General features: G+C 47.6%; 2 protein-coding genes and 1 long non-coding RNA gene across 4 annotated transcripts in view; 2 read left to right on the forward strand and 1 right to left on the reverse strand.

The window, feature by feature from the left end:
- LOC139749213 (uncharacterized) overlaps nucleotides 1–5,574 on the forward strand; it is a 24,136-nt gene extending 18,562 nt beyond the window's left edge. The window contains exons 2-3 of the mRNA XM_071662902.1: nucleotides 2,707–2,903; nucleotides 3,516–5,574. Of these exons, the coding sequence (XP_071519003.1) occupies nucleotides 2,707–2,903; nucleotides 3,516–5,433 (2,115 nt within the window). The 3' untranslated portion in view covers nucleotides 5,434–5,574. The remainder of the gene's footprint in view (nucleotides 1–2,706; nucleotides 2,904–3,515) is intronic.
- Nucleotides 1–16,490, reverse strand: part of LOC139749214 (uncharacterized) — a 228,308-nt gene that overhangs the window by 148,106 nt on the left and 63,712 nt on the right. The gene's annotated exons all lie outside the window — the stretch shown is intronic.
- On the forward strand, nucleotides 5,496–11,214 carry LOC139749258 (uncharacterized). The gene is made up of 2 exons (XM_071662994.1): nucleotides 5,496–5,533; nucleotides 5,626–11,214. The coding sequence occupies exons 1-2, from the start codon at nucleotides 5,496–5,498 to the stop codon at nucleotides 10,940–10,942; spliced, it is 5,355 nt and encodes a 1,784-aa protein (XP_071519095.1). The 3' UTR covers nucleotides 10,943–11,214.

Genomic DNA, 16,490 nt, shown 5'->3' on the forward strand with positions numbered 1-16,490 from the left:
AAATGGACAAAATTATACATGCATACTGAAGGTCGAACATGACATATAAATATACATAAAAGATATATGTAAAAAAAAAGAAAGTCCAGAATGTGAGTTTTATAAACGTTTGGGGAAGGCGATGAGGCAACTCATGAACTACGCTGGCTGTAAACTTTTTAACAAAATAGTCGAGGAAAAAAAAAAAAACACTTTTAAGGAAAGGGATATTTGGGCATAAACAACTTCTGGGAACTGTGCTTTTTTTTTTCTCTCTTTTTTTCTTGGCGGGGTAAAACGAGATGGAGGAAAGCAGGTCATCCCCCCCCAGGCGAGGTCAACTCCACCTCTCGCTTGACCCGTTCACACCACCCAGCACAGGAGAAACAGCTTATAGCCAAGTTTTTGGCTCCGTGCTGCGGGAAAGAGCCCCCCGACGACAAGGAGACATGGGTTGCCCATCGAGATAGTTCACACAACTTCACACAGCAACTGCTGTGTGGATCCATTTTTCCCCATCTCATCTGAGGATCTTAATACCACTTTCTTAAACTCGCTTTTACAGGAGTAGTAATTCCCAGCCACAAAAGTAGAACACAAAAGGAATCCATTCGACGAAGGAGCACTGGGTCCTTTTCGCGGCTGTCTGTGAGGTGGAAGGGATCGGTAATACTACGTTTTCACTATAGAGTAGAGGAGGAAAGTAACAAACGATTTAACGGGGGAAATACCTCTGTAAACTTTGGGACAAAGGGAACGCAGACTTGAGGCCAAATATTTGTCGAGTCTATGGTGTTGCTTTCATCTGCTCCTGTTTGGCGTACGTCATTTACAGGTCTTAACAAATCCCGCTGATGGGGTAAAACTAGTTTAGTCTACGTAAAGGGAAGGTTGTATTGACTGCCTTAGGACATGATCCTCATGCAATCAATCATTTTGGTAACTAAATGCTCTATTCTCTGTAACTCGACGCTGTATTCCTTATAACTCGATGCTGTACCCACTGTAACTCGACCCTGTCTCCCTTATAACTCGACATTGGACTCTCCCTATTCTGTCTTTTCCCATTTCCAAGAAGGGCGACCACAATTGAACACCACATTCATGGTGGGGACGCAAAAGTTGCATATAGGAGTACTGATGGCTAATTCCTTACACACGAACAAGAAGTTTTCTTGTCCTGTTTTGACTGGTTCTGCAAGCTGCTGACTCGTCTTTAGGTCAGTGGTGATTATGAAATCCTCTCAAAGGTTATTACATCCTTCCCTCACTACGCTATGTAGCTTACAAAATTCTTCTTGTAGTTAGCATTCTCCTTTTTGTTGTTGTAGTTAGCTTTCTCTTTTTTTTTTTCTCACTACTGATGAGTTGAACTTCGCACTAATCGATGGTACAGTTCATCTGCCTTTTGTGAGCCCAATCTATCAATTTGTGTCTGTCAGCTTGCAGCAGTGCACGTTCACTTTCTACTGCAGCTTTGTTTCCCAAGCTTACTCTACGCTGCGTATTTTGATACCTTGCAGCGCAAAAGCGATGTCTTCGATACATCTGAAAGAAAACTGGTTCCAAGACTGAACCTTGCGGCACACCAACAAGTTACGTCTGATCACCTTAAGCTTTCACGTAGACAATGCTCTTAGTTCCCTACGAGTCCAGCAATTTTCTAGCCACCGAAGCACAGACTCAACTGTACCATGCGACCGAACTTTTGCTTGTCCTTGTGTGGGATATTATCGAATGTTTTTCGAAAAGCTGTGTGACTGACACCAACCGCTTAATTCGTCATATATGCTAATTCCATCCCAAAAGAAGTCAAGGTGAGTGGTCGTGACAGCGTCGAAAACCAGGCTGCCAATCACGAGTGAAATGGGTGACCATGTTGAGGAAACAAGGGTACTTAATATAACACAAGACTGCTCGAGAAGTCTAATGTTTCGAGACCCACAAAGGGACCGACGTACATTACAGTGATGTCCACAACCGAGGAAGTCATCAGCCAGCACCTGTGTGGTCGATGAGAGGCTAAGAGACAGCGATTGTTCTCATCTACGGCTGATTTACACTCTTGCAATACATGATGACTTCCATACGTTTGCCAGATGTGATTTCACGTTAAGTGGGCGACGATTTTCGGCCTGGGACTAAAATACGCAGATGAAGAAAAACGTACTTTGCCTCATTCGAAGTAAAATGGTTGCCATCGAGTTTCTATTTATCATAATAGGATATGATCGTACCAACTTACTCTGAATATCAGTGTTTGGCTAGAGAGCTTAAAGTCTTGAGGAACTTCCCCTATAGCAAGTGACTTGCTATCAAGAAACAGGCAAAGGCTGAACTACTTAATCTTCAGTTTCTTTCATTGTTGCTGGATGAAACTTATCAGGACCTGCCGTTTTATTTACTTTCATTCCATTTAATGTTGACGGTATATCTCCATCGAGAACGTAAACATGGTGCAAAGCGTTGTCATCCTCTGACTATGAGGCTCAAGTTGGAACACCGTATCATCTGATCATACTTGTATTTTGCAAGTGTTTCCACCTGAATACATTCAAGCGGCATGTCTTCTTGGAACACCATATCATTTGATCATACTTGTATTTTGCAAGCGTTTCCAGTGAATATATTCAAGCGGCATGTCTTCTCTTTATTACTAATATTGTGGTAAAGAGTAAAAAAGAAAAAGAAAAAGAGAGATTACTAACCTTCCACATCCTTCAACAGCTCAACCCAACCCGACCGCGAGCCTTCGACTTGGCAGCGGACGCAGAGACGGTGGTGGGTGTTATAAACAAGAACTTCAGCTGCGACGGACGGGAGTATGGCTACTACGCCGACCAGAACCAAAACTGTCAAGTCTTCCACATCTGCATGCCCGTCCAGACAGCCCTTGGAAGGACCCTCGATACTTTCCAGTTCAGGTGAGGTCTGGAAGTTGCTGGATAGTTTTGGTCCATCGCTGGAAGAACTCTCACTAATTTCCAGCCTCCTCTTTCAGGGAATTCTGTCCCTGGCTCTTTTACATCTTGAAAGCAACTGACGAGGTGCTACAAGTCTTTCCCTTCTAAACTTTAAAATCTTTTTCCCCTCTTCCTTGCCTTTCTTCATGGCTAAAATCCTTCTGCCTTAAAAATACAGGTTTACAAAAACCTAGGCAAGTTCTGATATATTTCTTCATTCTTTTCTCATACTCTATTTTTAGCTGTCATGCAAGATGGCCATGTTTAGGGCATGTTTGTGCTTATGCAGTGTCGGTTTCACACACACACACATATATATATATATATATATATATATATATATATATATATATATATATATATATATATATATATATATATATATGGCTCTTTATCAAATAACGATGTAAGGAATATATTAATCTATATCTGTTGCCTGTAACGCATGAAAGTATTTCTACATTGTTAAAAAAAAGAAATGAACATAGGTATATATTTTCAACTTCAAGGAATCTTGATCATAAGTAACACCAGTGATGGATGGTATCTTTACTAGTTCTTCCCCTTTTGCAGTTTCTTCTGTCCAAATCGAACCCGGTTCAGCCAGGTCTCACGTACCTGCATTGACGAAGAGTATGCCTACCCATGCAACAAGGCCCATACTCTATACGACCTCAACAAACACATCGGCAAACAATCTTCCAAGAAGCAACCATTTAACCCGAGGGCGTCGTCCGGAGGCACCCACAGGTTTGATTCCTCTTCAGGGTTTACACCTACGGGAGAAGCAGAGTCTTCCTTCTCCCACAGGGAATTCTCCGGCTCTGGAGCTTTCGAATCTTCGTTTGCTTCGCACTCTTCCAGCTCGGGTTTATCTTCGTCATCGAATCATCAGTCTTCAGGAACACTCTTAGAAAATGAGGGAACTCCCGTCCATGTTGACTCAGAATTACACATCGGAGCGCCAGTCTTGCCTGCTCCTCACACTTCCTTCTCGTCCCAAGCTTCTGGGTCGCCCTCGAGCTCTCGCAGGAGAAGCGGATCAACTGGAGGACAGTCTTCTTCATTCGGCTCTGGATCAACGAGAAATTCGGGTCCTGGATCGAGCTTAGCTGGATTCGGAACGACCTCGAAGCACACGAGTGGTCCTGCAGGCGCCAACCAACTCACGACCCCAGACCCCATAATACCTCCTGGATCGCAACTATTTTCTACCGTTTCCATAAACCATCAGAATTCCATATCTCACACTCCAAAGAAAGACGCAGCTTTAAGTAGTTCTCCAAGGGGTGGTTTTTCTGGAGTCACCAGCCTCAATATTCCAGGTTCTTTTGGATCACCACAACCGTTCATCAGTGAGGCGTCGTCGACCACCATCAGCAGCATTAATGCTTCACCAGTACCAACCTCAGGAACGAGATCGAACAGGCAACAGATTCATGCATCAGGCAACTCCGGCGCTTCAAGAGTTGCCGTCAACCGCAAGCCTATCTCTGCAGGTGGTCGAGCTACAGTAAACTCAGTAAGCAACGGCGGTCCCAGTCCCAACGCCTTTCCCACATTTACTCGTGGTTCATCATCCACAGGGGCCACGCAGCTCACACAACCAGGCACTCATCCCTCACACTCTGCTGCTCACAGCAGAGACTTCGAGTCTGCAAGATCAGTAAAGGAGAAGGTCGAAAGCCAAGGAACCTTATCTCCAGGCGGACACGCTCTTAGTGTAGCGCCAATTAGTGGAAATGAGAAAGTGCCTCTGGATGATACAAGGAAACAAGGATCATTGTTCCAGTCAGGAGGAAGGGCACACTCCACTTCCTTGGGATCTGTGGGCTTCAGCAGCAATCGCCTTTCAACAGGATCAAGCAACAGCGTTTCACCTGCAGCTCGTCAACCAGTCGTTTCTCATCGCCAGCCAGTCACGCCATCCCATCAGCTTGTCTCAAACACCCAGAGAGTCTCTCCTACCCGTCAACCAGACTCTTCAACTCATCGACCCGTCGTTCCAGTCAGTGAATCGGTTGTGTCTACCCGCGAAGCGGTTTCATCTCTTCGGATCCCTGGTTTTTCTCCGGGCGTGCGTCGGACGGGAGAAACCCACAGTGGAACACCCGTCGTTCATCCCGCTTCATCTGCCGGAGTCGACGTCAAGCTCACGACGGAATACGACGAAGAGGAAGACGGCTACGAACCAACCATCACGACCGAAGGTTCTGTTTCTGAAGCCGAACGAAACTTGAACGAAGCTCACTTTTCCGGATCTGTACAGGGCGGTGCTGGCTCGTCGTTCGCTGGGGGTTCGTCCTTTACAAGATCCTCAGGCGAGTCCTCGGGCTTTCTCTGCTTCACACAGCCTCCGTGCATCGTCGCAGAGCCTGGGATCATTGGGATCGACTTCGGCGCACGGTGGAGCCACCACACATACCCAAGGACCGACCACCACCACCACCACCACAGGCGTACGGGGATCATCATCGTTGTTCGTACGTAACCAAGGATCCGTCGCTTCGTCGGGAGTTCGTAGATCGGATTCCGGCACTTCTGTAGGTATTCATGGATCGTCAACCTCCCATGGTCCTAGTGGTTCAACGGTAGGGCGAACATCAGGGACCTTCCGTGGCTCTAATCTTCTCGTGGCCGGGCATGGATCAACCCAGTTCCAAGATTCCAGTGCCTCATCTAGACTTCGTGACTCTGGGACTATCCAAGGATCTAGTGCCACCGTAAATAACCATGGATCATCCAATTTCCAAGATGGTAATCCTTCAAATGCAATCCGTCGATCATCAAACTTCCAAGGTTCTAGTGCTTCTGTGAGTGGCCAGGGTTCATCAAGTCTCCAAGGTTCTCGTGGATCATCAAACGTCCAAGGTTCTACTGCTTCTGTGAATGTCCACGGATCATCAGGTCTCCAAGGTTCTACTGCTTCTGTGAGTGCCCATGGATCGTCAAGCCTCCAAGGTTCTCGTGCATCTGTAAGCGGCCGCGGATCATCAACCCTCCAAGGTTCTCGCGCTCCTGTGAGCGGCCATGGATCATCAACCCTCCAAGGTTCTCGTGGATCATCCAACTTCCAAGGTTCTAGTGCTTCTTTGAGTGGCCATGGATCATCATCCCTCCAAGGTTCTAGTGCTAGCGGCCATGGATCATCCAACTTCCAAGGTTCTAGTGCTTCTGTTAGCGGCCATGGATCATCAACCCTCCAAGGTTCTAGTGCTTCTGTTAGCGGCCATGGATCTTTAAACCTCCAAGGTTCTCGTGCTTCTGTTAGCGGCCATGGATCGTCAAACCTCCAAGGTTCTAGGGCTTCTGTTAGCGGCCATGGATCATCAACCCTCCAAGGTCCTAGGGCTTCTGTTAGCGGCCATGGATCGTCAAACCTCCAAGGTTCTAGGGCTTCTGTTAGCGGCCATGGATCATCAACCCTCCAAGGTTCTAGGGCTTCTGTTAGCGGCCATGGATCGTCAAACCTCCAAGGTTCTAGGGCTTCTGTTAGCGGCCATGGATCGTCAAACCTCCAAGGTTCTAATGCTTCTGTTAGCGGCCATGGATCGTCAAACCTCCAAGGTTCTCGTGCTTCTGTGAGTAGCCATGCATCATCAAACTTCCAAGGTTCTGCTGCCGCTGTAAGTGGCCATGGATCATCCAACTTCCAAGGTTCTAGTGCTTCTGTAAGTGGCCACGGATCATCCAACTTCCAAGGTTCTAGTGCTTCTGCGAGTAGCCATGGATCATCAAGTCTTCATGGTTCTCGGGGTTCTGGTGTTTCTAATCTGGGTCATGAAAATGGAAATGTCGAGGCATCTACTGCCGTATCAGGTGGGTCATCCAACGTCCGAACCTCTTCTGCCTCATCAGGGGATCATGGATCATCAAGTTTCAGAGGATCCGGTGCTTCAGCTGTGGTTCGTGAGTCAACACACTTCAGAGATTCCAGTGTTTCTGGAAGTCGCCAAGGGTCATCAGACTTTCAAGGTTCCAGAGTTTCTGTCAACAGCCTGGAAAAGTCAGATGTACGAGGCTCCAGACCTTCAGGTATTCGTGGATCGACAAGCCTCCATGGTTCTAGTGATCTATCAGTGGTACGTGGATCAGAGAACTTCCAAGGTTCCGGTTCTCTCAGTAGTCAGTTCCAGGGACCACACGATTCATCTGATATCCGTGGATCACGTAACTTCCACGGAGCTGGTGCATCATCCGTTCGTGGATCCTCGAACTTCCAAGGATCTGGTGTTCCAGTGGGCAATCATGGAACAGAAACCTTCCAAGGAGTTGGTGTCTCCTCAAGTAGCCACCACTCGTCCAGGTCTTCCAGCACGCATGGACCATCATCATCAATAAACCACATCTCGTCAGCAAACTCCCACACCCTCGGATCTCACGCTTCTTCGAGTTTCTCTGGAGCAAACCCTCGTTCGTCAACTGAGGATTCCTCACACTCAGTAGAAAAACATGGGACGTCATCCTCTGTCCTCAGGAACAGAGGACCACTCTCCTCCTCTTCCGAGCGAGGTGGATCATCAGTTGACTCATCGGTTTCTGAAGAATCTGTACGTGGTAATTCTGCTGTGAGAGGATCAGCAGCTACTGGAAGGGTCAGAGGGTCTACTTCCTCGACTGGAATCAGGGGAACAACCTCATCTTCTGTCACTCACGGAGCTGGCTCGTCCGGGAGATTCATAGGGCCTACATCCGCAGCGTCGGGTTCTAGCATTCCATCTTTTCCCATGGACAGAGGAGAAACAACTGCATTAACTGCCGCTGCGGCAGCTTTCGAAGCAGCCCACCGAGACTCCAGACCTTCTATAGAGAGAACTACTCCTCGACCCGTCACCAGAAATCGTGGTAAGAAGAAGTTCCAGCCCAACCTATATCAACTGCAATCCATATGGGGATTCCAGCCCAGCAGAAGCAACAATAAGCGCAATCAAGTGGCTAGCCAAACATCTACTAGCTCACAGGGACGATCCGGAGCCTCAAGAGCTATTTCTCATACCAAAACCAGCCAAAGAGCTTCTTCTAGGCGTCAAACATCTTCAAAGGTTGAAAGCAGGGTAGAAAATGCCTTTAACACTGCTTCAAACTCAGGGTCGAACCGCGCAAGCCTCTCTGGCGGGGTGAATGAGTTTAGAAAGGTATCAAATGTGCAACGCTCGTCGGAGGTTCGAAGCTCATCTTCACCAGCGATTACTCAAAGATCCAATTCACTGGGTATCCGAGGATCGTCCAGCTCCCAGGCACTAAGTAGCTCTTCTCAGGAATCCAGTTCTTCAAGGTTCCAAGACTCGTCAGACGCACAGGAGTCAGGTAGCTCTGCCGGGTTCCATGGATCATCAAGCTTCCAAGGGTCAAGAGGATCCTCAGGATCTCAGGGATCATCAGCAGATTTTCAAGGATCCAGTGCATTAAGTGTCCATGGATCATCAGGAGCTCATAAAGCTGAAAGTTCAGCAAACTCACACACGTCGTCGCATTTCCATGACTCTAGCTCATCATCGCAGACCCACAGGTCTGGGGCATCAATAACCGAAAAAGAAACAGCTCCTTCTGGAACTGCTGGATCTGTCAACGTCCGTCAAAATTCACTGGGAAGGACGAGAGGTTCTTCAAGGATTCGTGGGCCATCATTGTCTGCAAGCACTCGGGGACCAAACGCTTCATCAAGGGTTCTTGTATCAACACCAAGGAGTCCCTCAAGAACTCAAGGTTCCTCAAACATCCATGAATCGACCTCTTCATCTCAAGGATCAAGCACCTCCTCGAGGACCAGTGGGTCAACAGCATTCGGGAGCACCCAGCAGTCAAACACCGGCGCACGTACACAAGAATTGGTGAGAACCAGCGTAGTGAGAACTGGGTCTCAGAACAGTTTCAGTAGCAGCAAGGTTGCCTCGACAGTGGAAGATGTCAGAGAGAGCGACAGTCACGACAGTGCAACGGGGGTAACGACTCGGCCCAACTTTGTGGATAGGCATGAGGAGGTTGGCTCCCCAGTTACAACACACGGTACAGAAACATCGAGATCATCTGCCTCTGTTCAAGGAGTTTCAAATATCAGTTCGAGAGCATTTGGATCAAGGGGTTCAAGTACCTTCACGAGGAATTCTGTTAACTCAGCCCAGAACACTCGGACGCAGAGCAGTGGCCGTGTGACATCGTCACCGGCTGCCACTCCTGCAGTTCCTGCTATCAACGAACAAGAATCCCCACGAGCACTTTCCCGGTCGAACTCCCGGCTCTCGCGACCGACTACTTCGGGACTCAAAGACGACACTTCACCCACAAACAATCGTGTTAGCCCTGCCGTCACCACAACCGCAGCTCCTGTCAACATTAGTCCTCTCACAAGACTTCGTGGTCGTCCACTTGCGACAGGCTCTTCGGGAACACAGTCTCGGGTGCAGTCAAGTGCTCAGTCGGCTTCACAAACCGGGTTGTCCTCCTCGAGTAGGGAAGGCGGCGCCGAAGTGTCTAGGATAAGAGTTGGAGGCGGGCGTAACGGCCAAGCTTCAGGAGCCAGGAAGGTCGTAAAGAAGATCATCGTAAATGGCCGCCCAGGCTCTCAAGGAAGTCGCCGGGTTACCGCTGCAGCAGCAACAACACAAGCACCACCACAATCTGAGACAAACAAGAATGATCAGAGGACAAAACAAGAGTTGGCTATAGCGGCCTTAGCGCGATTCAACCCTGCTCTGGCCAACTCCAAAATCCTGTCGGTTCGAATCATTCCAAACGTCAAGGCTAAGTCCAACCAAGGTGCGACGCAAGTAAAAAGGTCCGAGACAACTGGCGTGTCGCAGGTAAAAAGGACCCAGACAACTGGCGTGTCGCAGGTAAAAAGGACCTTGACAACTGGTGTGTCGCATGTAGAAAAGACTGAGGCAAGTGGTGCGTCGCAACTGGAAAAGACCGAGGCGTCTGGTATCCAGACATCTCGGCAACGAGGGTCCTCCAGGAGATTTAGCAGCCGAAGAGGAAATACGAGGCGCGCAAATGATGTCGTTACCCCTGCTCCAGCAACCACGCCACGAACTTCAAGGAGCAGATCTCGTGGAAAGTTAAGGCCTTTAACGGTTAAATCCCCTGCAGTAACGACAACAACAACAACAGCTGCGCCATCAACGCGTTCGGCAACCACCTCGACTTCCTCTCAAAGACGACGAAATACTGGTAGGGGAAGAGTCGTCGTCCGCAAAGACCATGATGATAAGAGCGAGGACACAAAGCCAGTGGCCTCTTCCCACAGTGCTGACTCCAGTAGTGACTCTTCCGGTCAAACCAGAAGTCGAAGAAGGGGGGATACGAGGAGTGGTACTACCTCCGGCAGCCGCAGGAAGGTACTGAAGAAGGTGACCCGTATATCTGGAGGCGGCGGCCAGTCAGTTACCGACGAAGGTTCTTCATCCTCAAGAGAATCTTCGAGATCCTCTTCGCGCTCTACTTCGTCCTCGTTTAACACTGGTTCATCGTCGTCGTCTAATTCTTTTTCTTCGTCTGCAGAAAGTTCTCGTGATTCTATCAAAAATTCTGGCTCTTCCTCTACACAGAAACTTCGAGTTGTTGGAACGAGTATTAAATCAAGCGTGTCTACAACTGATAACGACGACGGTAAACCACCGTCTTCTTCTTCTTCGCCATCTTCTTCAGCGTCATCATCTGAATCATCCACTACTTCGCAAGCTACGAGCCCATCGAGGTTACTCTCTCCTTCAAGTGCCTCTGGAAATAACAGAAACACCGTCAGGAGAGGTTCCAGACCAGCATCCACCGGTGTAAGTACCCCTAGGCCAGACAACACGGATTTGCTGACCGACCAAGAACTGGGGGCTCTGTCCGCTCTGGCCACCGTCAGGACAGGCCCAGGTCTTGGCTCCCCGAACTCTATACCCGGCCGCGTTACCCCCACAGCCCAGCCCGAAGGAGACACCAGAACCAGGACCAACTCGAGGAGAAGCAGAGTCCAGACCTCTCGTGGTAGGGCGAGGTTCTCCTCAAACTAAAGAACTCAAACCTGTGATACAAGACTTTTGCTGCTTCACTTCTCGCCGTATATACAAAAAACTTGTATGCATTAGATAGGTGTATAAAGTGATGTGTTTTGTGCCTTTTAAGTGACACCCTGAGGACTGTTATGTACCAACCCAGTGAAACTGCATTTACCTATGTGAGAATTTTGTATTAAAAGCAGGAGTGTCTTACATTAAGTCACAGTACATTTCATCTCCTATGTAAAATATAAGCCAGTTTTTATAAGTAAAAAAATGACTAAAAGCGATGTTTTCTTAATACTTGCTCATATCTTTTTTATATAACACTGAAGTTTTAGTACTAATTACTGACACTTCTTATCACGACTTAGTTCTAAGATCATTATCAAAGGACGTAAATCCAATCAGATGAGTCAGATTAATGAATAATTAGATAAACTGGTTATATTAGAGATTTCTTGGGTCTTACCGTGAAGGAAGCTAATGAAGAAGACTTAACATTCCCTCTGCGTTCCCTTCAGCAACGCATTCTACCTAAACGTTCGGTACAAGATGCAAAGGAATGCAAAGAGCAACATACCTTCTGGTACTTTCAACGTTGTTTGCGGTAATAGGAGAGATCAGAATCTTATAGCTTACCGTGGATGGAATCAAAGAGGCAACTAGATACAGAAGGAGAGGGTCTGTGAACCCTCTAGAGTACTGAGTTGTTGAGAACCATCATTCGCGGACCTGAAGAGAAGTGGTTGGTTGATTAAGTCACTTATGTCGTAACTGACATGGCACAGCTATTCAACATGTCTTGGCTAATCGAGGCCATCTCAGATGAATGAGTATGAAAGAAATTAGAAAGATAAGAGAAGGAAGTTCCACAGTTTTGCTCTATAAGGAAATGAGGTATCATAAAGGCCTATCCTCGTGTAGCTGGCCTGGTCCAAAGAACGATCCCTGTGGCACACCACTTGTTACGTCCAGCCATTCTGAGGCTTAACTGTACATATCTACTCTTTGTCTTCGGCCGGTAGACTAATCCTCTGGATTGAACTGGTGCGGTCTATCATAAAGCCTCCCCGTCTAATCACTTCATATCTGAAATCCTCAGTTATTAGTAGTACTTTACCGTCTCTAATGGAGAACGTGTCTCCTTGTGTTCAGGATTTCCTGATCTTGATCCAACAATGTCAATATTGTATCTTTGTTCTGGCTAACCTTCACTGTGTGTGTGTGTGTGTGTGTGTGTGTGTGTGTGTGTGTGTGTGTGTGTGTGTGTGTGTGTGTGCGTGTGTGTGTGTGTGTGTGTGTGTGTGACTAAACATATCCTTCTCATGTCTGTGCTACTGTTACGGTTCGGTGTGTCTCTATGCACCTCTAAACTGTACGGGTTATGGCGCTTCTGGAGATACGAATGCCATGACCCTATTCCCAAGCCATTAAAGCCTGACTCCCGCACCTATTAGTCTATAAGCGTTACACAGCGCCAGTGTGGATACGGAGGGGGTGAGGGGTTTATGTACTACAAGTCCTGTTACCGCTTTTGTTTCTCTGATTTGTAACATATTCCCATGACCACGGACCTCTGGAAGGCCACTAACCTATGTAGTGACCAAGTTGATAAAGCCTTTTTTTATGAAAATGACGAAACGATCTTTAGATATAAAGGTCTGGCCTTTGATCTGGCCCTTTAAAGGGTGAGGTGAAAGCCCTCTGACCATCATACCCAAGCGGTCGTACCTAGTGCTCCAAGGTTGTACCGTCGTGCTTAAGGGTTGTACCGTCGTGTTTAAGGGTTGTACCGTCGTGCTTAAGGGTTGTACCGTCGTGTTTAAGGGTTGTACCGTCGTGCTTAAGGGTTGTACCGTCGTGCTTAAGGGTTGTACCGTCGTGCTTAAGGGTTGTACCGTCGTGCTTAAGGGTTGTACCGTCGTGCTTAAGGGCTTGTACCGTCGTGCTTAAGGGTTGTACCGTCGTGCTTAAGGTTTGTACCGTCGTGTTTAAGGGTTGTACCGTCGTGCTTAAGGGTTGTACCGTCGTGCTTAAGGGTTGTACCGTCGTGCTTAAGGGTTGTACCGTCGTGTTTAAGGGCTGTACCGTCGTGCTTAAGGGTTGTACTGTCGTGTTTAAGGGTTGTACCGTCGTGCTTAAGGATTGTACCGTCGTGTTTAAGGGTTGTACCGTCGTGCTTAAGGTTTGTACCGTCGTGTTTAAGGGTTGTACCGTCGTGCTTAAGGGATGTACCGTCGTGCTTAAGGGTTGTACCGTCGTGCTTAAGGGTTGTACCGTCGTGCTTAAGGGTTGTACCGTTGTGCTTAAGGGTTGTACCGTCGTGTTTAAGGATTGTACCGTCGTGTTTAAGGGTTGTACCGTCGTGTTTAAGGGTTGTACCGTCGTGCTTAAGGGTTGCACCGTCGTGCTTAAGGGTTGTACCGTCGTGTTTAAGGATTGTACCGTCGTGTTTAAGGGTTGTACCGTCGTGCTTAAGGGTTGTACCGTCGTGTTTAAGGGTTGTACCGTCGTGCTTAAGGGTTGTACCGTCGTGTTTAAGGGTTGTACCGTCGTGCTTAAGGATTGTACCGTCGTGTTTAAGGGTTGTACCGTCGTGTTTAAGGATTGTACCGTCGTGTTTAAGGGTTGTACCGTCGTGTTTAAGGGTTGTACCGTCGTGTTTAAGGGTTGTACCGTCGTGCTTAAGGGTTGTACCGTCGTGTTTAAGGGTTTTAACGTCGTGTTTAAGGGTTGTACCGTCGTGTTTAAGGGTTGTAACGTCGTGTTTAAGGGTTGTACCGTCGTGTTTAAGGATTGTACCGTCGTGTTTAAGGGTTGTACCGTCGTGTTTAAGGGTTGTATTGTCGTATTCAAAGGAATGCTATGGTGACCATAACACTTTATCATCTCTGTATGTGTTGATACATATCCACTTACCCAGCTTGCACACATCTTAAACGATAACTGATTTTAGTTTAGTACAAAACAGTACCTAGCTTAAATGGCCCACACACCATTAAAAGGTTTACAGTGAGGGACTAGACTTAACATATACCAGTCCAATCCTTGGCCCACGACAGTCAACCAAACACCACACCACAGGTCGGGAAGGCGTCAAACACAAACCCAAAACAACACAAACATAAAATGAATCAGATTATTCGTTATCTGATGTTATTTGCCGCGTCAACGGCATCATTTCGATGAACTAATCATCAAACAATTTGTATATGAAATCCACATTTACCCCTGGATAAGAATCAACAAACGATTCACTACCAGTTGCAACAACACACAGTAATCAATTTGTATTTCTACCCCTGAGTGAGTTGCCGCCTGCCTTGTTCAGCCATCACGCACTTCCACTGACCAGAACGTAATGGACGTTCTCATTGGATAGCTGTCGAACGCAGGCTATTACGACGGTTTTCATTGGCTGTTTTATGATTATTACTCCTCCCCCCTCCTCCATCCACCCCCTCCCAACGCCCCGAGGGCGAGGCTGCTGAGCGGCGATGTAATTTACTTTGACGATGCCGAAATGGATTTAATGAGAGGATTATCGGTCTGCATGATACTCGACAGTGTCAGTTAAAAGGCATTATTTGACGTTTGCTTATTGTTCTATTTCGAATGGACTCCCGTTATTTGAAATGCTGACGGCGTTATGAAGAGAAAGGTGATGAAAGATGAGTGTAGTAGACTGATCTGGAGTTGCTGAAAGAGCGACGGACGAGTGGCCAAGGTTTGGGGGGGATAGAAATAATCCTCTTCTTTTAGAGAAATGTAGCAAAAGCAATGACAATTTCAGCCCTGAAGCGTATTAATGGCTCTCTCACTCACCTGCTGTGAGATTTCCTATGCTGTTCAGTCCTGAACCTTGTTACTGGCTCTCTCTCTCTCTCTCTCTCTCTCTCTCTCTCTCTCTCTCTCTCTCTCTCTCTCTCTCTCTCTCACCCACTTGGTTCGAGATTTCCTCATTTGTTCAGTCCTGAAGTCTGTTAATGGCTCTCTGACTCGCGGGGCAAGACATTTCTTAATTTGTCTCTCAACCTGTTCAATCTTGAGGCTTGTCAATTTGCATCAAGATCACCTGCATCTTTCTTTAGATACCCCGCCCTGTTTTCTGCTCCGATATCTGCATCTCCAGTTGCTTTATCATCAGCTTTTAGTTTCGGTTCTACTTCAAGTCCATCTGATTCATCCTTCCATTCTGCTTTATTTCTCACTTGACGTAATATGTTTCGCGCCCTGATTCATCCCTCCATTCTGCTTCATTTCTCACTTGACGTAATATGTTTCGCGTCCTGATTCATCCTTCCATTCTGTTTCATTGCTAACTTGACGTAATATGTTTCGCGTCCTGATTCATCCTTCCATTCTGCTTCACTTCTCACTTGATCTAATATGTTTCGCGTCCCGCTATCCCTCCTGGTTGTATTCTTGCTTCACCATATGCTTCGCAGCCTGTGTTTACTTCCTGCTTCGTCTGCCGCACCCTTGCCTTTTAACTCCTTTAACTCCCTCACCTTCCTTCCGCTGCCTCACTCTGCGACATCCCTCCTCACACAAGCGCTACACCTTACCTTAAGACAGACGGGGCACCAACCCATCACGCTACTAATCTTCTCCTCAATTTCCCTTCTCTAATCTTCCCTCTCTCCTCCTCCTTTTCCTCCTCCTCCTCTCTCTTTCCCTCCCACCCACTTCTCTCACTGTGGCCAACACGGTTCGACAAAATCCCTCCTCCTCCTCCTCCTCTTGGTCGTTATCAGAGATCACGAAGCCTCTAACCCCTCCAAAAGGAAATTTTTATTTAACGGTCAAACGATGGTTGGAAGTGGATGATATCATTCTAAATCTATCGGGAACCGGGAAGAGGGGAAGGGAAGGGGAGGGGGTATAAGGGAGGGGAACAGTGTTGCATGAGAGAGAGAGAGAGAGAGAGAGAGAGAGAGAGAGAGAGAGAGAGAGAGAGAGAGAGAGAGAGAGAGAGAGAGAGAGAGAGAGAGGAGGGGGGTGTTCCCTCACCTATTTCTCTCCTCTTCCAGTCGGGGTTTCGCTAGGGCGACACGCAGACACACACACACACACACACACACTACAGACCCGCTCCTCTTTCTTTTAATCTTTTCTGACCGAGGAGCGAGGCACGACGACTTGTCGGGGGATAATGAGGGAGGAGGTTCTTCATTACATGCATCCTGAAGGAGCGGAGAAAGGAGGGGGGGGGGTCAAAGACATCACCATCTTCAGTAGAGGATTTCAGGAGCTGTATGAAAGACAGATCTTTATAAATCGCGAAACTCCATAAACATATCGTCTGGTCTGCCACGCCGCACAGGAACCACCCGAGATCACAAGAGATTTCTGGTCTTTGAACATTTTTCTGTAAAGGTTCGCCTTAGTCACCGGTACTAAGTGAGGCATTGTTCCTCCTGAAGGAGGAGACTCTCACTCGAGTGGGTTGTCGAGGGTTACCTGCTGCCTCAGACTCGTACCTCCTCGACCGAAGTCGTTCTCGCGAACTCCACTCCAGGAGGGAGCGCAAGCGTTCAAATGAAAGACTTCGGAGACC

Source organism: Panulirus ornatus, chromosome 6 (assembly GCF_036320965.1).
Source record: "Panulirus ornatus isolate Po-2019 chromosome 6, ASM3632096v1, whole genome shotgun sequence".
Lineage (NCBI taxonomy): Eukaryota > Metazoa > Arthropoda > Malacostraca > Decapoda > Palinuridae > Panulirus > Panulirus ornatus.